We start from the raw sequence: 23401 nt of genomic DNA on the forward strand, positions 1-23401 counted from the left end.
AGCAGCGGCTTTGGACAGGGCAAGGCACACGGAGGCGAACGGAGCTAGCCAAGGATATTCCAGGGAGCTTGTGGCAAAGCCAAGAGACGCTGCCAGCCCTTCTGAGCTCAGCCTACCTTTGCCATCACCTCCAGGCCAAGCTTTCCCTTGAAGTAAAAGCTGATTCACGCCCGGTGGAAGTCGGTGTGAGGCGGCAGGTCCGCCCGCTGCCAGCGAGCACCACGGGCCTGCAAGGTGCTCCGCGGGCACGGCAGCGCTGGGACGTCAAGGATGCGAAAAATATACATATATCTGAAAAGTGTGACTTTAGCCTTATATTTCTGAGGTGAATTTAGAGCCAGTGAAAGGCCTCGGATCGATATCAGCAGAGCTGCGAGCTGGAGTCCTCCCCTTAGCCGCGGACAGGGCACAGCTGAGGCAGCATCTGCACAGGCAGCCTGCCCACGGCCTCCGCCAGCGGGCCTCGCTCCGACCTTGCCGGGTCGCCTTGAAGAGCAAGAGGGAAACTCCCCCTCCTTCCTTCCTCCCCCTTCCGAGCAGCTTTTGTTCCCCAGCACCATGAGGAGATGGCTGCCGGGTGACTTCACCCGGGTGCGCTCTGTCTGGAGGAGCGGCTGCGTCCGGACAAACCCCACGCCCGCCCAGATGCCATCCTGCCCCGTGCGCAGCCAGTCCCACGGGGCTCAAGGCCATTTCGCAGCGTATTTTGAGGCAAAAGCAGCCCTAGAAAGGGTTTATTTACCTGGCTGGCCCTGGCATGACGATCTAATACAGATATACCCAGCTTCTGTCCTGTCACGGCAGCACATGTGTACAGCCCCATGCCCAGGGACCTTTGCAAAACGTGTTGTGGGTTCTCCCTGTACAAAGTCGGGATCAATTCAGCTGCCAGGCTTTGCCCACGTTACCCCTGCTAATTGGAATTACAGCAGGCAGACAGCCTACAGCCTTCACTCTGTCTCCCCATCACTTGTCATAATGCAACCAAAATCCCGCTCGCTCGCTCCTGAGCGCTCCTCAGGGCGCTCCTCACTGCCCCGTACGAGGCACCCAAGGGCTGCGGCCAGGTCGGGGAGCACCCAAGGGTGGTGCCAAGCACTGGGCTGAGCCCCCGGCCCCGCAACTCCCCCCTGCCTGCAGAGCCTGCCCACCAGAGGCCACACACATCCCACACCGAAATCTCGACGGATTTACGGAGCCGGGGTGATGCCCAGCAGGCACAGCACCCAGGATTTGTTGGGCATTATCAAGCGGCGTAACGCAGGGCTGCATTACCCACACGAGGCAGGGATTGGCAGCCCGGACCTACTCGCCTCCCCAGGGCCTGGCCATAAACAAAACTTAAATAATTAGAGTGCTTGGGCGGAGATGCAGCCTCTAAGTATTCCTAGGCTCACGCAAATAAAGGAAATAAATTCTTGGAAGGTGCCAGGCTGGATGGGGCAGAGGGAGGCTCATTTTCCACATCACTTGAGAGCAGCCGTTATAAATCTCGCTGAAAGATGCACCTCCCCAGGCTAGCGATATTTTTAAACTCCGGGAGAGAGGGGAGAGAAAAAAAAAAAAAAACACATTTTAGTATTTACACCACAGGCGAAAAGAGTATTTAAAAATCAGGATACATTTTTGAAAGTCTGTTCCTGCCATGCCAAGGAAGAAAGAAAGAATATTCTTTCTAGAGAGTGATAAGTGGAAAAATCAGCCCCGGAGAATTCGTTCCTATCCCCATCCTGCTCTTGCAGGCTGCGAAGCCGAATTCCCAGCAGGACTGGGGGCTGGGGGGCTCTCCCACCTCCCAGCTGGATCAGTCCCAAAGGCAGAGCAGCTCCTCTGAATCCTGGGGGGTGACTCCGGCGCTGCCCCTGCTTGTGCCTGGGACAAGGTCCCAGGGGACAGGAGGTGACCCGGCACCCCCACGGGATCAGCAGCCAGGGTTACTGGGCTGGGAGCCCGAGCCTGTAATCAGACGCAGCGGGGCCAGGCGCAGGGACCTGCTGCTGGATGTCGAGTGAAGGACGTGGCCCTGGAGCCGGCACAGCCCCGCGTGGTGTCCCCCCCCCGAGCAGCACGTCCCAGCCCTGCTGCGTGGCAAGGCCACCTGGGCTCTGGGGCAGGGGAATGCAGGCGGCACCCTGCGCTGAATCACCACGCCAGTTTTAATTTCTGATGCTTTAATGTCCCTGCCGGTTAGCGTTTCCGTCCCTGCACAGAGCGGGGAGCGGGGCCGGCTCCCTTTCGGGCAGCCGTCTAGGAAATCCCGTCGGTGGCTGGCCGAGCGCAGGTGGAGCAGCCCTGCATGGCCACACGCCGTGTCCTCAGCCTTGCTCTCTGGGTTCCTGAGGATAAACCAGACCCTGCTGGAGCATCCCCATCCTCTGCAACCGCTGCCGCGCTCCTCCTGCGTAACTCAGCCCCTAATTGCCCCCGGGTCCTCGGGCTCTGACAGCATTCCCCTTTTTATGAGCTGTGCTCTGTGCAAGCCTCTCTCCTTCCCATCCCTCCCACCTCCTTCCAGGACTGCTGCCATCCTCCCAGGAGGATCCCATTCCGCCTGTATCAAAGGGATACACGAACACACCCATTAGACATCAGAGCACCAAGCAAATCCCCAAACAAGCTGCCTCCCGAGATCAGAGCGCGCTGCAATCATCCCTCTGCAAGGAGATCCCACTAAGCCTTGCCCCGTCCCTGGGATCCCGCTGAGGTAGGTTTGGCAAGCTCAGACCCATCACCAGTAAAAGTCTGCACCAAACTTGCACCAGAGAGCTTCAGGCCTCGTGCAGGTCCCCTTGCAGCATGCAGTGGATGGCCAGAGGCTGTCCCGCATGGGGTGCCCTGCCTGCAGGAGGGCGCTGCTGCTGCCTGGGTCTCGCGTCCCCCTGCAGCAGGGGCTGAGCTGGGCCGTGCTGCAGGTGTCCCGAGCCATGGCAGCACGTCCCCTCCTCTGAATACCCCCGGGACCCAGGGGAAAAGCAGCACGGGGAGCCGGGAGCGCTGCCCGCGGGCTGGACGTGCCCGCGCTGGGGCAAGCACCGGGGCAGAAGTGGTGCTTGCGTGTCGGTTCACGTGTTGGTGCACGAGTGCCTTTCATAACCGTGGCCTCAAAGGGAAAAGCCAGGAGCTTCTTCTAAAGGCTTTCGTAAGAAACCATGTGCACTCTGACACAAGGAGCGGAGCACTTGGCTTTGAAGCCGTGACGATCGGTGTCCTGCAGGTTTCCATCCCGGGCTCGCTGGGACCACCCTGTTCAGCCCCTAACCCCCAGGTCTCAGCCCCAAAATCCAAGAACACGAGCTCATCCCTCCAAAGCGAGATCCCCAGCTCCAGCGTGTCCAGCAGGGGGGGGGACACCACAGACTACAGCACCCAGCAGCACTGCCAGCAGAGCCCAGAGGGGTCCCGTATCCCATGGAAACTGCGGCAGCTGATCCGAATTAGGAGATGGCAGGGATGCTGCTGTGCGACACGGCCCTGTCCCAAATGCCTATAAATGGGCACAGCCTCGCTTCCCCCCCGCGTCCCCAAAAAGCCGGTCGGTGCCGAGCCCCCGTGCCGGTGCCGCTGATGATGGGAAGAGCACGAGCAGCCCCAGCACCCGCCGGCTCGTGCCGTCGCCTCCGCTGGGCTCTGCCAAACCACGACAGCCCCAAGTGCCGCAGGCCTTGGGTAGGCGACACGGGCAGGAGCAGCGGCAGTGCGAGGGCAGCCTGCATGCTGGGAGCAACTTGGAGCAGGGGAGATCTTTTTCCTGTGTGCAATTCCAGCCCCTGAACAGACTTTGATCATCCATCCTTAACATTTCCTCCAGATTTAGCTCTCCCCCAGGCTACGCAGCCCATCAGCACAAGGGCTCTGGTGGGCAGGTGACTCAGGGCTGGGCTACAAGGGGTCTCAGTGCTTATTACCTAACCCAGGAAAGTCAAAAAAAAAAACAAAACAACAACATTATACACATCTCACCATGAAAGAAGTAGCCATAACTTGATGCAACTTAATTCCCCAGTGCAACCGATGTGTTCCTGACTGCAGGCTTTGCAAGGATATTTCAGGTGCTGGCACCAAGGTGTCCCCCTGCCTGCCCTGGCATTTACTCCGTGGGCATGCAGCACACATCAGCCTGCGACACAGCGGCTCTGGAGCTGGGAGAGCTGGGGCTGCTGCACTCCAGGACCACCTCTCTGCTTCTCGCCCCTACCCAGGGGAGCACGAGGAGAGGTCTCAAGGCAGGGGGACCTCCGGCAGCGCCGTGGGTTTGGGCTAGGGGGAAGCCGTGACGCCACGGGGCGCTGACAGCTCACCCAGCCCCGGACTCTGAGCTCAGGCAGTTTGTTTGGGCTGGTCAAGGACGGGCAGGGTTCATTCCGCCCTCGCTGCTCGCCCCTGCCCCGAGTGCTGCCGTGTCTCACGCGGCGAAATATTGAGCTGCTCGGCACAGAAACCGTGAGAAGACGGTGACGGAGATGCTGACCTTTCTCCTCACCTAGCCAGCTCTCTGTGTTTGCCTCCAGTAATCCCCGCTCATCGTATTAAACTCTCCCCTGGTCTATGACTTCTGCCCATCAGGGACGGTGTGTAACCCCGGCTTTGCTAGGACACTCGGCACAACATCCTCTAATCAAAGGGCTCTGCTTGGGCTCTCGAGCCCTATCGGCCTCTTCTACATGTTAGCACCGAGTCCTTAGCCAGAGCTCTGCCCCCAGACCTCCTCCTCGGGCCGTCTCTCAGTGAAAATGAGCACTGAAACCCTTCCCAACTAGCACACCTCTCAGTCCAGGGGTATCCCGCTGGTGGATAAGAATTGAAAGCTGTTTCTGCACAACGTGGCCACGGACCCTCCATCATGGCAGCCCGTGCCGACCCCCCCGACAAGGCAGGGTTTGCTCTCAGGTGGCCGCGGGGTGCTCGGTGCCAGCCCCGTGCCTCCCACACGGCTGCGCCTTTGTGCGTGGAGCCGCCCTCGCCTGTCCCCAGCGCGGCGGGGCTGGATGCTGGCCACCAGCTGCGGGCTGCACGGCCCCTCTGTCCTGCTCCTGCCTGCGGGTGCCTCCCTCCAACACGGGGGGAGGAAGGGATCTTCCACGGGAAAGGAAAAACAGGCTCGAGCTCGGTCCGATTTACGGGGTTTTCCCAAGTAGAAAGAGAAGTGCTGAGAAGAGAGATGGAGGCAGAGCCCTCGTGGCTAACCAGGCTTGGGAGCACCTTCTGTCTCCGAGCCAGGTGGCCCATCTGGTACCTGCCGCTGCTGCGAGGCAGTGATGTGATTTGTGGGCCTGTCCCTAACATTCCTGCACGGTCGGGAGCAGACGGAGCCACTTCGCCATCTCCTGCAGTCGGGAAGGCACACGGCCAGCCCCGTGCGGTGGTTTTCGGTCACCTCCTTCAGCACCTTCCCTTCCAGAGCAGGGGAATGGAGACGAGAAGGTTCAGCAGGTTGGGTCCAGCCCCAGCACGCCACGGCGAAGCCAAAGGGACCGGCGACGCTGGCCAGGTTCTCCCCAAACCCGTGCCATGTGGGGCACGAGCAGCCTGGGACGGGCACGCAGCAGGGACTGCAGCTCGTGCTCCCCCTCTCACGCCAGCAGCTGCTGCTCGTCTGCCTCGGGACTGCTGCAGAGCCGAGAGCCACTGCAGCTTTTGCGATGCCAGCCGGTATAAACACTGCATCAGCCCCAGGGACGAGGAGAAAGAGCGAATGGACAGCAGTGCCTTAAACTCCTTGGGTGCCCATGGAGGCAGGGAGAGGCAGAAACGGCAGCAGAGGGCATTAACACGACTCGGTGCTGAGAACAACAGCCCCTGAACCTGCAACTTTCACTTCCCTCCTGTTAGTGCGTGACACGGTGGGAAGGCAGGACCTGAAACCCAGCACGGGGGCATGGTGAAAGGCCAGAGCGGTGCCTGTCTGCCTGCCCGGGGGTTTAACTTGCAGATCAGGCAAATCTGTCCTTCCTCCTGCGGACAACACTTCTGCATTTGGGCAGCTCGGGCAGGAGTTCCTCCTCTGTCACGGATTCCCCATGGAGCCAGGCTGGTTTGCACGCTTGGTGCATCACCTTCACCTGGCCTGAACCTCCCCTGGGAGAAGCCGAGGAAACCGAAAGGCCAGGAGGGTGCCTGTGGCTCAACAGCAGCTAGAGGGAAAGCAAAGGAACGTTTCACGGGAGGCTTCGTGCTTTAGTTAAGCAAACGTTCACCTGCAACATCGATCTGGGGTCGGTGCAGAGCTCTGAATTCTCTGTGCTGGGATGGCGGGGCTCTGGTAATTAACACCGGAGGTGTCTCACGTGCAAACCGGGTCCCAGCTCCAGCGGCTGGCGGCACCAGCTCACCCTGCATCAGCGCTGCCCTCATTTAACGACGTGGTTTTGAATGCAACATCTCCAGGGGCTGTGCGGGTCGCAGTCCCTGTGTCCCTCTCTTGCTTTTCGCACTGCTGCGCCTTGCTGGCCTGTGAAAATGGCAGCAAGAGCCTCCACAACCTTGAGCAATGATGTTGCAAGATGCAAACCTCTTCTCAGAGGCCTGAGGACCATGGCTGTCCATCCGAGGAGTGAGCAGCTCCTCCCTGCAGCACTCACTGCAGCCTTCTGCTCTTCCCAAAAGTCCTTCTCCCGGGTGCTGTCCCCGTCTCCCCCCGGGGCTGGCGGTGCTGTGCAGCTCCCCGGGGTGCTGCCGGTGGGAAAGAGCCTTCCCCTGGCTTTGTGGCTGCTGTGCCCGCCTTGGGATGGGCTGTCCCTGCTGTCCCCAGCCTCAGTGGCCCGAGCAAAGGGCGCGGGGTGCCCGTGGACGCGCGGGCCTGGGAAGCAGGTCACGCCAACCGGCTCTTCTGGTTCCCTCCGTGATTCAGCTGAGGCGTGCGCGGTGCCCAGAGGATCCTTCGGGTGCCTCCCTGCAAGCTCGGCGTCGCGGCCGGCCCGGCTGCAGCCCAGAGGAGGGGCGACGCGAGGAGGGATGCGCCCGGCCCCGCCGCCACCGGCACCTCGTGGGCCACCAGCTGGCTGCAAGCACCCGGCTGGCACTAGCCACAACGTGGCGACGTCCCTGCCTCTGCACAGCCCTTTGAGGATGGGTCTGTGTGCATCAGGCTGGGGGTTTTTGCTTGATTAGTGCTGCTGGTTGAGAGAGCAAGGAGCACAAACTACGGCCGTGCCCCGGCTCTGAGCACGGCTGCTCGGGGGCTCAGCTGCCTCCCAGCCTCGCTCACCAATTCACGCCGGGTGAGGACTCGCCGGGTCGGTTCCCCTGCAGCGAGCCGGGTTTAATGAGAAAACATCAGCAAAGGGCACTGCCTCGCTTCCTGACATAGCCTGGTGTTGTCGTTTTGGAGTTTCAGGAGGACAGAAACAAATAAAAACGAACAAAGCAAAGGCCGAACAAAACTTCGGCGACTTTTGGCCTTCTGGAAGCTGTTTCGGGACATTAAAGAGGGCGGACTGGATCCTGCAGCGGCATGCTGTGACTGCTGCCCGTGCCCTGAGAGCTGCCCCATCTCCCCAAAGGAGCCCGCCCTGCAGCTGGAGCCCCATCTGACCCGAGGCCTGGGTCAGCCAGTGCCGCTTTCGAGAGCCGCGATGGAAAAAACCCCACGCCACGGCTTCCAACACCTCCCCGGCTCTCCCCCGCTGGGGATCTCAAAGCACTTCGCAGAGGAAGACTCGCAGGGCCCTGCCTGAGCCCGAGAGGTAGCCCGGCGATGGCAGGCAGGAATTTGTCTCCAGCCAGAGGGGACAAAAACAGGGCCTCCGCTCCTCGTGGCTGCACCCCGAGCTGCACCGAGCTTCATGCGGGGATACACGGGCAGGTTGTTAAAGCCTGCAGAGCATAAATCCAACCACAAGTGTTCGTAGCCTCTGACAATCAGCTGGCGGGCCTCTTCCCTCCCCAGCACCCTACGGCTTTACCACAGCCCCTGTTCGCACTAACACCTTGCCACCCCGATCCCACAGCCGTGTGGGACCTGGCTAGGGGCCCCAGGCGGGCAGGCAGGCAGACGTGCATGGAAGGCTGCAGGAACCCTGCTCTGAACCCTTTTTGGATGATGGAGACAACTGCATTGAGCACGATTTGTAAAACAGATTTTATAAGGGGCTCCTTACAGCTGCTACAGCGGGCAACTATTTCCTTGTCAGCAGCGTTGGCAGAAAGGGGAAGCGGTGTGCGTGGATGGGGACAAAAATCAAATGGCATTGATCAGACGGGCACAAATGTTTTCCAGAAAGCCCGTGGTGTCTCCTGCCTTCCTCCCATCCTTCCGGTGCTAGGTACCAAACAGCATTTTCCAAAAAAAGCCCGCAGCCACTAATTCACTTCTAGCAGAGAATCCTAAGTTACCCTCTCCCCTTCTCCTTGATGAGCAAGCCCGTCTGCGTTCGGAGCTCCCATATGGCTTGTTCCATATATCCCCCCAGCTTCTTTTGGCACAACACACTGCCAAACCTGCCTCGGTGTGCCGTCCAGACCCGAACTTCAGCAAGGACCGTCAGCACGGGGTGGCTTTGTGCAGCACCATAACGTGCTGCTCCCTCCCCGCAGCTCCGGGATGCGTCCACAGAAGCCCCCGAATGACTGGGAGGGATGAGTGAACGAACGCGTAGCAGAGCACCAGCCAGCCCACAAACGTGCTGCAGCCACCACCGAACTGGTCCAGCCGAGAGTGGCACCCACGCGGGCTGCAGGGCACCCCGTGATCCCGACGGATGGGGTCGGGAGGGATTTTTTCCTGCCCGTGCCCTTTGCTTTGCTGGGTGCACCCAGCGCCGGCTCGCTCCGGCAGAGCTGTCAGGGGAGGACAAACTGCCGGGCTACCTCGGAGTGGCAGGAGACGAGATTGTCTGAGTGCTGCCAGCGCCTCGACAGCAGCCAGAAATAGAAGAGGTGGGGAGAAGAAGTCTCCTGTGGCAGGGCAAGGTGAAATGCCAGGCTTGCCCCCGAGTGTCTCTCCTCGGTGGAAGCAATTCCTGCGGGGATTTGGGGGAGGATAAACCCCTTCTGGTTAACCTGGCACAGTCACCGCAGCGTCACTGCAGCCCCAGCGCCTTTCCCAGGGCCGTGGGGAGGGTTTGGCGCACGGGGCTGCCTGGTGGAGGGGCAGGAGGGAGGGAAGCCCCTGGTAGGAACTGCACGGAAAGTTTTAAGCCTCCTCCAGAGCTCAGCCAGGCACCTGCCTGGAGCACAGAGGAGTGCAGGGAGCCCGAGGCTGTCCCTTCCATCACCCCTTTTTGCAATGCACAGCAGATCCCTTTGTACCGGCAGTACAGAGGCATTACCCAGACCCGGTTTCTCTTCATTCACCTTTCCCCTCTCACCAAGCCGCCCGGTTTCTCGACCAGCCAGCCCCCATTTCACCTCTGCCTTCACCCATTTCAGCCGGACCCCCCCCGGCACTGCGCTCTGCCCACCTCCCGTGCCCGGGCTGATGCCACCTCCAGCTCTGCCGCCACCCGCAGCCCCCCGGCCCTGGCGTTTGCCCTGGTGGCCAGAGCTTTGGCTCACGCCCTGCTGCCCGCAGCCCCAGCTCACAGCCCAGCCAGCCCGGCCGCTCCTCTAGCCCCAAGAGAGGAGGAACAGAGGCACTGCCCCCCCATCCTCACCACAACTCCTGCAGACGCAGGCTGTCCCTCGCCCCTGCCCGGGGGTGGCACACGCGCCCGCTGCCCCCGCTCCAGACCCTGCCACCCCCAGATCGCCTCGAAAAAGCAAACAAGCGTCCGGCTTTCGCCTCCCAGCTCGTTCACAAGCCTTGCAAACCCGAAGTGCTGGTCGCCCTGCCACGGGAACGTTTCCACAGCCCTCCAGGATGGCGTTAACCCCTTCTGTGTGGCAGCAGAAGAACCCCCCTCCCCGGGCACGTTATGACACGGGTCGCCCACCCGCTGCTGAGAGCTGGGCTGGAGCCCAGTGCGGCACCGAGCCCCGGCTGGGGACACGGCCCGAATCCTTGCCCATCTCCTTCCCAACAACCCCAGCCAGGCACGCCAAGCACAAAGCAAGCCGGGGAAGGTCTGAGACCCGGGAGCAGCCCAGCCCCTCTGCAAAAGGGCCCGTGGGAAGTGTGTGTGTGTTGGGGGGGGGCACTTTGGGGCCGGCTGAAACCTCGCTGTCTCCTCCCGCAACATCTGGGCTCAGCACCCAGCCTCGTGGCTCCCTTCCCCGGGCAGCCCGGCTGCCGTGCCTCGCCAGCCGTCTGCTCGATCCCAAAAGCAAAAACAAAACCGCCTGGGCTCGCAGGGCCGGGGAGCCCGCTGCCTGCAGCTGCTTCCCAAACAAACCATCGCCTTGTTCCTCCCCACACCAAGGGGGGGGGGGATCCGGCCCCGACCCCCTCCCACCCCCGGGCAGATGCATCCACACCTGCTCCAGAGGCGCACCCCAAAAAGCCTCTCCCGTCCCTCCCAGCACCCTTTACCCCCCCAAAACGTCCCAAAACCCGCCCCGGGGGGGCTGCCCCGATCCCGCAGAGCCCCAAGCCCGGAGCGGGGGGGGTCCGGCCGGCAGCGGCTCACCTGGGGAGAGCGCGGCCGCCAGGATGCAAACTCCGATAGTCCACCAAGATGCAGGGCAACTTGTGTGCAGCTGTGAAGCCATGAGAGTTCCTTCCGAGAAATGGGCAAGGGGCGGTCTGGCAGCGTCGCTGGCCCCCCCCCCCCCCCCCCCTCCTTCAGCCCTCCCCGCCCGCGGTGCTGCTTTAAAAAAAAAAAAAAAAAAAAAGGAAAAAATGGAGGTGCGGGAGGGTAAAGGGGCGGTGAGGGCGGCAGGAGAGCAGGCAGGAGGCTTTGGGGTCCGGGGGGAGCTTGGCACATCCGCGGGGTCCCCGGGGCTCGGCGGGGCGCGGTGCTTTCCTCCGGGCAGCGAGCACGTCCGAGGGGCTGGCCGGGAGGGGAGGGGAAATCCGCCGAAAAAAAAAAAAAAGGATGGGATAAAAAAAGGAAAAAGGTTAAAAGAGAAAGGAGAAAGGGGGAAAAAAAAAAAAGGAGAAAGGGAGAAAAGGGAAAAGGGTAAAGGAAAACGAGAAAGGTTAAAAGAGAAAGGAAAGGTAAAAAAAAAGGTAAAGGGTTAAAAAAGGGAAAAAGGTTAAAGGAAAAAGGAGAAAGGTTAAAAGAGAAGGAAAGGTAAAAGAAAGGAAAAGGGTTAAAGGAAAAGGGTTAAAAAAGGAAAAGGGTTAAAAAAGGTTAAAAGAAGCAAAAAGGGTTAAAAAAGAGGGGAAAGGTTAGAAAAAAAGAGGAAAAAGGGGGGAAAGGGGTTAAAAGAAGAGGGAAAGGTTTAAGGAAAGAGGGAAAAGGTTTAGAAGAAGAGCAAAAGGTTAAAAATAAGAGGGAAAAGGTTAAAAATACGAGGAGAAAGGTTTAAAAAAAAAGAGGAAAAAGGTTTAAAAACGAGCAAAAACCTTTAAAAAAAGGCAAAAAGCTTCCAAAAAAAAAAAAAAAGACCGAAAAGCTTCCCCCCCCCAAAAAAAAAATCAAATCGGGGGTGGGGGGGTGGGGGTTGGAGGGGTGTAAAGCAGCCGAAGAGAAGCAGGGAGCAGCCCTGGGCCGTGCCGTGGCTCCGGCGGCGGGGCTGGGCAGCCCCCGGCCGCTGCCTCCGCTCGGCGGGGCGCCGGGAGCCCGGCGGCGCTCAGGGGGCCGGGGCCGGGGCCGGAGCCGGGGCCGGGGCCGGGGCGAGCCGGTGGCGGCGCTCCATGGCCGGGCGAGGGGCTCTGCCCGGGCTCGCAGGGCACGGCCGGCCGCTTGCACACGCAGCCGCCGCTCGCACACACGCACTCACACTCACACGCGCGCTCCCGGGCGGGGCGGAGGCGGCGGCGCTCGCCCTCTCCTCCGTGATGTCAGTGCGGAGCCGAGGGAGGAGGGAGCTGCGTTAACTCTTTGCCTGCTCCGCAGCCTCCTCCCGGCCGCCCGAGGCTCGCCCGGGGCCGCCCGGAGGCCGCCGCCGAGGCCCGGCCTCGCTCCTTGCCTCCCGGCCTCCCCTGCAGCCTCCTCGCCGCTGCCTTTTGTTCCCAAAGCAGGGGGGAAAGCAGAGGCTGGGCACCCCTCCGCCGGTCCCCAGCTCATCTCCGCTGCTTCATCACCCAGCTTTCGGGGGGGTGGAGGCCCGCGGGTCCCCGGTTCCCCCCGGTTTGGGGTCTGGAGGCTCGCCCTCCGAATTTCCCCGGCGGTGGTGGCACGCCTGGACATGGCTGCTGGCAGCACGCCGCCTGCTTGGCCATCGACACGGCGGGTAAATGCACCTTACATCAACCCTGCGGGAGATGGATGTGGCTGGCGCACGGAATCTGCAGCCACACTCATAAATATACATACATTTTGTGTGCGAGCCCCAATATACAGCGTTTTTATGGAAGAAGGAGCCTGTTGTGGCCACGCTCTGCGCGCCTCGATAAGGGAAGGGCTTCAGAAGCAGCGCAAGGGCTGAAGCACAGGAGGAGGGAGGCACTGCTCCGCCGCGCTGTAGCAGCCCTTGTTTTGTGGACACGGACGCAGCCTTCGTGGCTCCCTTGCTAAGGAGGTGTTTAGCCTGCGAACGGAGCCGCCTCGGCCTCGCCGAGGATGCTGAACCCCAAACAAAGATGTGAACAACAACGACAACAACCGACAACAAAAGTCCTGTTGATTTCAAGCTCCATTAGAACAACACGGGAACAAATCAATGCCTGGCAAGCAAAAAAGGACAGAAGCAGTGGGGAAGGATACCACACATCGCGGAGAAGGGAAGCGGGGGGGGGGGCAGCCAGCAGCTATAAAAAGACACCTCGAAGGACCCCTCCAGCAGTCTCCTCCTCCTTTTAATTCCCTTCGAAGTTAATTCCCGTTCAAGGGAAGGATGGGCAGCTCTGGAACAAAGCGGATTAGCCGGATGCGAGGTTTGTTCTAAAATAACAAAAGTTATTACGTAGTAATGAGGTTTAGTCAATAGACACACGGGCTTTAGGGCCAGTGGGATTCCTCTGGAGGTCCTGCTTGCGGAGCAGAGGCTGCTGCCCCCATGCCTGCTGCCTCCTGCACACAGCTGCAGGAGCACAACCCCTGCCCTCGTGGGCAGAGAAGCTCTGGAGAGCCCCCGGCACCCTTCAGCAGTAGTTTCAGCCCTTGGTTTTCCAGTCCTCGCATTGTTTATCTGGCCAGTTTCACCCTTGATCCACGGGATCTCATTATTTCTTTTCCCGACTCCATTTTAGAGAGAGCCTTGCTCAGAAATGGCTCCCCTGGGCAGGTCTCCCACTGTCCCCAGGCCCCCCACGTCCACCTCCCGTTGTTCCCAGCACGATGCTCTCCCATCTCCTTTCTGACGTGTTGCCACCGGCACCTGAGATGCTGGGAGCAGGCCAGAGCTCGGCGTATTGTTTTAAGCCTCCTGCACACCCCCACAAAGACATCCTGAGTTGGTTCACCGACACCGAAACTGCCCCAATCTGGGCTGGGAAGGGGAGCGCCGCTCCCGGGGTCTTGCAGTGGCTCAGAAGAGTCGTGGCGGATGCACCAAGCTCCCCCATGTTGTGTTGCAAACTCCAACCTCCTCGCCTGATCGAAGGAAGGTGACTCTTTAGGGCTGGATTTAGGGCACAATTGGGATTTCCCTTCAGGAAGATGGGGAGGTTTGATAGAGCCTCGGGCCTTGGCCTCCCAAATCACAGCCCTCGAACATAGGAGACAAAAATGTAAATCCGTTAGCAGCAGCAGCAGCAGCGGGCCATTAGCCTTGGTGCATCAGGCCTAACTTACTGAGCCAGAATGTATTATTTTCATGATCCTGCACAAAGCAAAACCCATCACATTTGGCACAGTTCTGGCTGTTAACTTCTAAGATTTATTACACAGTGCCATGGGGCCCCTGTTCTGCAGCTTTTTGTGAGTCCAAAATTTCCGTGAAGCCCAAGGGGACTTCTGCATGAGCAGGAAAGGCAGGAGCAGAATGCTTTGGTTTGGCAGTTTTTTGTTATTTCTAAGGGAGGAAAATCATAATATGTAACATATTTAATTGCATCATACTTATTTTTTTGATTTGGGGAGGTCTCTGTGTGCATGGCCTCCGAGGGGCTAATGGGGCTGCCTTCTGCTTTGCTGTATCAGCTGGTTTTTCTTTTTCCCTTGTTTGTAACCCTCCTAGCAGTGGGTTTCTGAAGCTCGTCCCAAGCCAGAGAGGTGGGAGCAGGAGCCCTAAGTACTTTTTATGCCTGCAATAACAATAGGGCAGGAGCTGCAAGGGTTGCCCGTCCTTTCTGCTCCTAATACATCAGCACATGCATGGCTCTGAGGCTCAGAAATCCCTTTCATGAATCTATAAATATGTTCTACTACAGACAAAGAGAAAAATACAACCCAACACACTGACTGGTGCTTCAGGTAGTCCGAAGGGCTGGGCTGGGAGGAATCCCCCCCTTCTGCAAGGAGAATCATTCCCAGGGCTGTACAAAAGTGCTATTTACCCCTTCCTGGTATCCAGGGATGGCAGAAGTCTCATTTTAGATGGCAGCTGGCCATCCGAACAGAGCCCCCAAAGTTGTACAAGCCCCTTCCTATACCCCCCTGTGAAATCTGCTTTAGGCACAGATACTAGAAGTGGTATAGTGACTTGGCCGGCACTTATATAAATCGTCATGCTAATATAGTTCTTGGAAATTGCAATTACAGCATGAAACAACATTTGGCTGAATAAAAAAAAAAAAAAAGGGGCTTGCTTGTAGTGAGCACTGCTTTGTTCACCCAGCATTTTGGCTGTTCAGCCGGCACGAGAGTTTTCTGCTGATGCCGACATGTGAGGTAACGTCTCTGCAGTAACCTGCTGTAATAGGACATTTCGTGTGCACCTCCCCAAATCCTGCCCACTGGCTGACATGGTCGAGCACAGGCTTTCGGAAAACACGCAGGAGGACGCAGGCTGGGCTTGGTGTGGGGTCTGCGACGACACAACCCCTTCGGATGGGGTCTTCCCTTGCAGGCAGATAGACATCACTCCCCGGGGCTGAGCAGAGTGCTGGGTTGGAGTCAGGGCACAATAACCCGGCCAAAGCTTTGTAGAAGCAGCTCCTATCTGCTCCAGGACCAGCAGCAGCACATGCCTGGGAACAATGGGGCCGGGCTGATGGATAGCCCCCAGGGGAGCGCTGCCTCTCCATCGCCCTGCCATGGAGGAGAAACGTCACCCCAGAGTGAAATGTCACCCAGCAATGAAATGTCACCCTGGAATAAAATGCCCCCCCCAGTATGAAATGCCCCCCCCAGTAAGAAATGTCCCCCCGGAGCCCCCCCACACCAGTTCCCCACCGATGTGGGGCTGCGCCCCTGTGCCCGCCCCGAGCAGTGGCCGCTTTCCAGGGGCTCCGTGCGCACACAAGCGCTGCGACTTGAAAGGCTCAGTGGGAACCGGTATCTTATATTATTTTTTTACAATTACGATTACCAGAGGGGATTGGAAGGAGGGAAGAAGGGGAGGGAGAAATTGCTCTTTAAAACATTCCTCGGTGTTGTATTTTTTTATTTTTTTTCAGCTGCTTTTGTTTGATGAAGAGCCCCCAGCAGAGGCCTGTCATTCTGCGCTGGGAGCACATTTGACACTCCTGTCTCCGCCGTGTACCTGGTGTGTATTTGCTGCAGTGCTGATTACATTAACTCCTGTGTTTATAAACATTTTGAATCAGTGCAGAAGGCTGTGCTGAACAGAATTTTAAAGCCAGCGTCAGTTTTATTTTTGCTTTTTCATCTGTAAACACACATAATGTGTCTGCGGCGCAGTCAACAATGAGGGATCAGAGGTGCAAAGGGCTTCCAGAGCTGATTCTCTGCTTGGCTTCACTTCTGAGCTCTCCTGATACAGCCTCCTACATGCTTACACGAACACACCAACATGCGCTCACATACACGCCGCACAGAGCGCAGACACTCCTGCAGATCTGAAAGCCCCATCCTTTCAGAAGGCAATTCAGGGCTGACAGTCGCTCCTGTCCTGCCGTTCTCTGGATAGTGCCAGCAGTTGGAGATGAAATTAAATCTGAACTGGCAAGAAAATTGCCTTCCAGTTAATGGAAGCCGATGCAAGTTCTAAGCAGTTTGCAAACAGCAGTGTGTTTTTTTCTGTCCCCCCTCCATTGAAGGGTTTATATTGGCCTTGCTGCAGTGTATGAGTGCCTTAACCCTCTCAATCCCCACAGAACCCCCTTGTGAGGCAGGAATTACACCATAATCCTCATTATACGCGGAGAAAAGAAGACCATGGAGGTTAGGAATCCCAGCTCTGCAGAAAGCGGTGTGGGTTCTGCTGTGGGGTTTGAGTGTTAAGCACCCCTGGAAATGTCCAGCCACTGCTTCTGGGTTTGTCCCAACCCTACAGCCCCAAACTGGGGCTGGATTTGGGCTGGAGGGCACAACGCAGCTGCAGGCAGCATCCGTAACTAGTGCAAACGACTGCACCGTGCAGCAATTCCGTCTGCTCTTTTCTTCTGGGCATCCTGTCCCATTGCCACCGAGCATCCTGCGGGGAGGTGCCTTTAGCTTTGGCTCCCCTCTGAGCTAGGCAGAGGAAGGGATGGAGCCTCCATCCGTGGACAGGTGAGGAAAAGGGCGAGCAGCCCTTCTCCGAGCGCCCTGGAGGTGCCTCCCGGCTTCCAGCTGCAGGACCAGGGGCGCAGCTGCAGCCGGGCCGGCACCTTGCGAGGAAATAGGGCGGGCAGAGCACCAAGCACAACCGCCGAGCACCACCTAGTGTCAGCGGGGCCGCCGCCGCTGCCCCACCGAGGCGGCCGCGGCCCGGGCAGGATCCGGCCCCGCGCCCCGCTGCGCCCCTGGGGCCGTGGGAAGGGCGGCGGGGCCGGGGGCCGGGGGTGCTGGTGGAGGAGCTGGCGGCAAGGAGGGCACGGAAAGGGGCGCCTGGATCCCCCATGGGCACCTGGCGTGTGCTCGGCATCGTGCGTGTGTGTGGGGCCGCGTGTGCGCGTGGGGTTGTGCGTGCGCTTGGGATCGTGTGCGTGCTTGGATCGTGCGTGCACTCGGCATCATGCGTGTGCTTGGGAGCATGCGTGAGCTTGGGATTGTGCACGAGTTTGGGATCGTGTTTGTGCTTGGGATTGTGTGTGTGCTTGGGATTGTATGAGTGCATGGGATCGTGTGTGCACTCGGCATCTTGTGTGCTTGGGATCATGCATGAGCTTGGGATTATGCATGTCCTTGGCATCATGCATGCACTTAGGACTGTACGTGTGCTTGGGGTTGTGTGCGTGCAGGATTGTGCATGCCCTTGGGACTGTGTCCCCTTGGTATCGTGCATGCACATGGCCCTACACAGAGGTGCTGGGCAGAAGGTGGAAGGCGACGTTCACAGAGATACCGTGGCACAGGGAAAGAAAACAGGGGGGAAATGTACAACGGAACCGGCAGAACTATTTCAGAGGACATGTGTTGCAGGCATTGTTAACAAGGTCCAGCAAGGGAATTTGCCTCTCCTCTCCTCCAGGCTCGTCTCTCAGCTCCAACATCTGAACCGATGCACACTCCAGCCCCGGTGCAGCTCGCTCACAGCGTGCACTAGCCCCAGCGGCTGCAGTATTAGAAAATAGCATGCATTATTGAACAGCACCAGAGCTCTGCCTTCCTGAGAGCCTTGGCCATGCCCATGCATGGCGGGGAAGGCAGGACATAGAGTCCCAAACCGGTACCCAGAATAGCCTTCTGGCGGAGGGGTGTAGAAGCTGCTCTGCAGTCAGCCAGGAGGGAAAAGCCACAGAGATTTCTTCTGCGCTGGAAATTTACTGACAGGCTCTGCTTTGGATCTGCATCAGGATCGGGTTTTGCTGTAGACTTGCAAGTGGAAGCGAGCCCTTTGCTTCCAGTAGCAGGACAAATTGGCTTCTCTCCATGCACAAGCTCTGCTGGGACCTGATCTCCGGATCACAGGGCAAGCAGTCAAGAGGTGTGCAGGCCTGTCTCATTTGCAGGCCCTCAGGTCAATAGCATGGGAGCGTAAATTTGATGCTGGGACATGGAGCAATGCCCCTACAGCCAGCGCAGGGAGCCTGGAGGGCGCGTTGCCATCAGCAGGGTGACTCTCCTGTCCCGATGGGAATTGCTGTGGTCAGACCAGACCATGTCCTCCCATCCAGACGTACCGCTGGAGCAGCTCCAATGCAGCAACTTCAGCAAATTTGGGGTGAATCCAGCCCAGACACGGGAGTCTGTGGTGCGAACTGCGTTTAGCACAGTTGCTGCTATGAACACGGAGCAGCCCCAGCAGGTCACGGAGCTGTGTCGGGCCGCGTGGCACCCCCCACGTCCTGCTGGTGTGATGGGACACAGGGGGCAGCCCAAGGCCCATCCCTGGGTGGTGCAGCCTGGTGCCGGCTTTATTAAAAATCCACGTTTGAGTGGGAAACAGTTCTGCCCCACGAGCTGCTTCCCCATTCAGTCCCTGCCATTTGCTGCTGAGGCACATCCAGCAAAGAGCACCCTCTGCCTCCGTTCGTTCCCAGCTGTCACAAGCGAGCTGTTCCCCTGCGAGCGGGGCCTCTGCCCCCCTCCACGCAGCGAGGCAGGCATCAGCCTTGTCAGCATCGCCATCGGCCGCAGGAATCAACACATCCCGGTGATGCTGATTTATCGCCCTCTAGGTTGTCAGCATAAATACTTGATAAATAGAGATATGAATAATACAGCCTGAGTTTACCTTGTCGGCATTAATGAATCTCCCCTGGGTGAGCGGGGGGAGACTACTGCCGGGCTGTGCGTGCCGGGGAGGTCCCTCGGGTGTGCCCTGCCACCATCCCAGGGAAGGCAAAGAGGGCTTCTGAGAACCTGGACAAATCCCCCTTGCAGCCAGTTTTGTAAATGCCAAAGCGGGGCTGGCCGATGTCTATTCGGGGGAATTTTGCTGCAGTTTGTGGTGGGAATTTGGAGGGGCTCCAAGGGGACGTTTCCATCATCCTGGAGTCACAGCGGTGGGGACAGCAAAGTGACATTCCTGCTCCCCCCGCCCGAGGACAAACCTCTCCTCGTGGGCCAGTTTCCTCTGGTCTCCAGCTCTGGAGGGAGCAACCTTCCTCCTCCATCTTTAGCTCCTTCCTGCTGCAGATGCTGGAGGCAGGAGGTCACCTTCCTCGCGCTGAGCTCCTCGGAGGTTTGTTTGCAGACCCCTTCCTCCCAGTGCTCGGGGGTAACCGGGGACCACAGCGAGCATCCTTCCCAGCGCTGCGAGGCCCTGCCATCCTGGGCGCCCAGCGAGAGCTGCAGCCCGGCTCCGTGAGTCATCTCTTCCCGAGCAGGGAGAAAAAATGTCACATTACATTTTTGTTTGCAAATTTTCGAGTGTGTAGTTTGAGCTCTCGACACAAACGAGCTCGCAGTGGAAGCTGTCTGCAGGGCTGAATTTTTCCGCGGCCGGGTTTTTTGGTGGGGGTTTGGCAATGCTGCTGCCTTCCAACCCCCCTCTCGCGGAGTGACAGCTAAGCCAGCACCTACGTGGAGCTTCGTGGTAGTAAAATTCGACGTGTCTCCTACGGATCTGTGGGAAGAAGGCAGAGATGTTTCAGCAGCAGAAATAACTCCTCAGCTCAGCCTGCATTTCTGACACATATTTTCCTGTGTAATCTTCTGGGTGGTGTCCAAGGCCGGATAGGGTTTGGGTATAATTTTTTTGCCCTGATATGGGATATTGGGATGAGAAATCACTTTGCAGCACAGCCACCAGCACCTGTCTATGACCAGCCAAAGTGGCTAACAGGAAAATTTGGAGGCCAAAAGCCATCAGTGGCTGGAAGGTGCTCAGCCAGAGCCTGGGTAAGAGAATAAATAGATGGTCTCCATCGGGAGCACTGTGGGACGTTGGACCTCTTCAAAGGTGATGTGTTGTGAGGTGGATAATAGCAGGGACAAGCTGCTAAGGGCTCTCTGTCCGTCTGTGGGCACCACAGGTTGCTGTTATCTTTCAAGATAACCCGAGAGGAGCAGCTCTATGGACTCACTCCGTTTGTCGAGTCATTTTTTTTAACGTATTTAAATACTTTTGCAGTGTCTGTTAATGAAACTTTGGTGACCCTGGGGCTCCTGGGGGAATCCATCTGCAGCTAAGTGATGGAAAACGAACTCGTTAATGGCTGGGGCTGTCCCATCAATAGGGGAAATCAATCCCTGGTGGTGGAGGGCTGTGTGGGAAGGGGCTCGGCCAAGTGGGTGTTATCCTCGGGACCAGGGGGCTGGGTGGGTGCGGAGCACTGCCTGATGAAGAGGAGCAGACGGTGGCTGGGAAAATGCTTCATTTTCACTGCTAACTGCAGAGATTTCGAAGGTCTTGCCAAAAGGAGCGACTTGTGCCCGAAGGACATGTGGGAAGCCTGCGGAAGATCCGATTACAATCTCTCTACCTCTCGCTTTCATGCGTGTGCAGCACCCAGCACCATGGGGGGCCTTCCTTCCCTCCCTCCCCACTTTCCCTCTGGGAAGGGGATGCCTCCCCAAACCCGTCTCCATCAAACCTGAGGTCCTCCTGTCACAAGGGGGTCGGCGTGGGGAGGGAGAGCAGAGATAGAAGGGCTCACACTGTGGATGATAACCAAGAATAAAGGTTGGCTCTAACAGAAATCCACTGGGAAGCCATGCAGAAGGTTCCTGGGTCCTCTGGAAAGTGTTGTGGAGCAGTTTGGGACACCTCTCCTGAATACAACAGGAGTCATTCCGGGGAAGGGCTTGTCCTGGTGGTGCCTACACTTGGGCTAGCAATCCCCCATGGGCTCCATTTCTAGTGACTTCGGGACTCCTGCCTCTCTCCTTTTGCTAAGTGCCTTCGCCCCCAGCTCTCCCTTTCCCCTGTGGGCTGTCTGCACGGACACAGGAGCCCCGACCTGCTGCCGAACCTGTGCAAGAGTTGGGGTCACAGCTCCAGGGGTGCCTGGGCTGGGGGAGTTACATCACGGGGGAGAAAAAAGCTCGTCCCTGGGTATTTGGCAGTCTGCTGCAGGATGGAAATTATCCTGTGGCTTTGGACACTTGGGGGGAAAGGTGTGGAGGTGGGGGACGAGGGGTGATGAACTGGAGAAGGGAGGAAAAGAACAAAAAATATGTTTTTCTGCGCTTGGGGTTGCTGTGTGAGAAGCCGGTGTGCAATCCCCCCGCGCACACCACCCCGCGCATCGGCAAAGCCACTCGGGGTCCCTTCAGCACACTGCTCTGCCCCCTCGTCTCACGCAGGGCGAACCGCGCGCCGCCCAGCTGGGAGCGGGGCCTCAGGCTGCGCAAAGTGGCCCCGTCCCGCCGGCGGCCGCAGGGCGATGCTGGCTTTCATTACAGAGGCGGGTGGCCCAGCGAGATCCGAGCAGCAGGGCTGCCACGCAGGGACCCTTCACCTTCACCCCCCCTCCTCTATGCCCCGAGGGGATCGCCCTGATTTAAAGCAGCTGAACCCTCAGGGAGAGCGTGAAAAAAGGTGAGTTTGGAGACGCGAGCGAAGCTTTTACGGCTCCGAAGCGGCTCCGGACGGCTGCGAAATGCTTTGAGACCTGCGGCAGGCGGCTGCCGGCGCTGAGCAGTTTTATTACGGCGTGATTGGTGCTCTGCCCTCCGACGATGCGCGCGTCCCGTGGGTCGGATCCTCGGCTGATAAAAGCTGGGAGAGCTGAATTGATTTACGTCCGCTGAAGATCAGCTGCAGCAAGCCCACGTTATGGCACTTGATGAAGAGCCCGCTCCCTCTCTCTTCCCTCTCCACTTGCCTTTAGTCACTAAAATCCGCTTCATTAACAAGCCCTCCCTAATCACTGCTCCCGAGCAGCGGAGCGCTCTGCCCAGTGGGGCTCTGCACGAAGCCTCTGCCCGAGGATTGCTCCGGCGAGCGCGACGTGCACAGCAATGACTTTGCTGCTCCTCGGTGAGCTGTCGGAGGATGCGGAGCCGTGGTTCTGCAGCGCTCGCTGTGCTGGGAGTCTCTCATGGGTGGCTGGCTCTTGGCTGTGCATCTGCTCGTGTCCTGAACACCACCACATTTCCCTTCTCCTAACTGTCTTCTAGCTAGAGGTATTTTTGCAGAGTCAGGCAGCGAAGACCAGGAGGAAGTGGAGGTGATGTTTCAGGTTTTAGGAATGTCCTGGAAAGGGTTTTGGGGTCTCGAAGGATTTGGGTTTTGTGCCAGGATTTGGAGAGAGATTTCTGAATAAAGCGATCTTCCAGGAAACGCGCTTGCCTGATCTGGAAGAGATTAGGTTTTGGCTATGATATAAAGGAAGGAGAGGTGGGGATTGCAAAGAGCAGGTTGGGACCTGCAGGTGTGATCGGGATACGTGAGCGAAACGTTCGGCAGCGGCTGCCGATGCTCGCAGCCCTAATCCATCGGCACGGGCTGACGGAGACCCGCACCTAGCCCTGCGACGCGAGGCGAGGAGGATAATTTCAGCTCTTCTATTCCCGTCCTGGCGTGGAGCCCTTCCTCTGAGACGTAAGAGTCTCCCCCACAGCTCCCTGCCGCGGGCAGCTCGTGCGGCGCTGCGGTGCCGGGGGCGAAGCCCACGCGGCATCAGCTCGGGGGCGTCTTGGGTCTCATCCTGCCCACCCTGCTGGTGATGAGCAGGACTATTTTTCTCCCCTTCCACGTGCAGAAATAGCTCGCCTTGTTCGTGAAGCACCTCGGTGAGTCACCGGCTGATCAGAGGCAGGGCCCTCTCCTGGGTCTGAGGGGAAGACTTGGTGCTGCGATAAATCTTTGGGAGTCGGCACGAAAGGGAGTTTCCCGCAGATTTAACAAGAAAACCTCACCTTCCCCTTGTGTTTTTCCCCCTGCCCCCTGGCTTGAATAGTATAAATTGCAGATTTTAGTGACGTGGCTGGAGATACCCAATTTTGGGTCCCTGCTATAGGTATTTCTTGGGCTGCGGGCAGCAGCTCCGTGCCCTAACCACGTCTGGAGAGCAGCAAGGGGAAACAGGGACACACCACGTCAACACGTGCCATGCACCAGCAGGCAATACAATACGAAATGCAGGATCTGAGGAGCAGAGGGGGGCACAGGAGGTGTGGGGGGGTCGGGCAGCCCCCCGGCCATCCCCCGTGAGCCACAGCCCTCCTCTCTCGCGCCCCTGGCACATCTGAAGGCAGCCTCTCCTCTCCGGGAAGGAGGGATCAATGGCTCTCCAGTCGGAGCCTCAGTTGAAAGCTGAGCAGATGAAGGCTTTGCCATCTGTGAACAAGTTGTTCTGATTGAATTAGGGAACATTTAACATTTACAGATAATTAGAAACAGCCACCCATTACAAAGGGAGCGAGCGGCGGCGGGGAGAAGGGAAGCTTTTGAAAGGCGATTGGAAGCTCCTTGGCGCATCAGCCGGGGGAGCCGCTCAGACACAGCCCCTGAGCACTTCCAAACGCTTTGTGCTCGCCCTGGCCCCACACCTGGGAGCCAAGCACCTACCTGGGGCTCTTTCATCTGTCCTCTTCATTAT

At 58.5% G+C, this 23401-nt stretch overlaps 1 protein-coding gene across 1 annotated transcript in view; it reads right to left on the minus strand.

The window, feature by feature from the left end:
* The window catches only part of LOC310885182 (nectin-1-like), a 60184-nt gene extending 48764 nt beyond the window's left edge, over positions 1 to 11420 (minus strand). Inside the window, exon 1 of the mRNA XM_083808176.1 lies at positions 10503 to 11420. Within this exon, the coding sequence (XP_083664302.1) occupies positions 10503 to 10584 (82 nt within the window). The 5' untranslated portion in view covers positions 10585 to 11420. The remainder of the gene's footprint in view (positions 1 to 10502) is intronic.
* Positions 11421 to 23401: the final 11981 nt, after the last annotated feature.

This window comes from Anser anser (genome assembly GCF_964211835.1).
Source record: "Anser anser genome assembly, chromosome: 22".
Classification (NCBI taxonomy): domain Eukaryota; kingdom Metazoa; phylum Chordata; class Aves; order Anseriformes; family Anatidae; genus Anser; species Anser anser.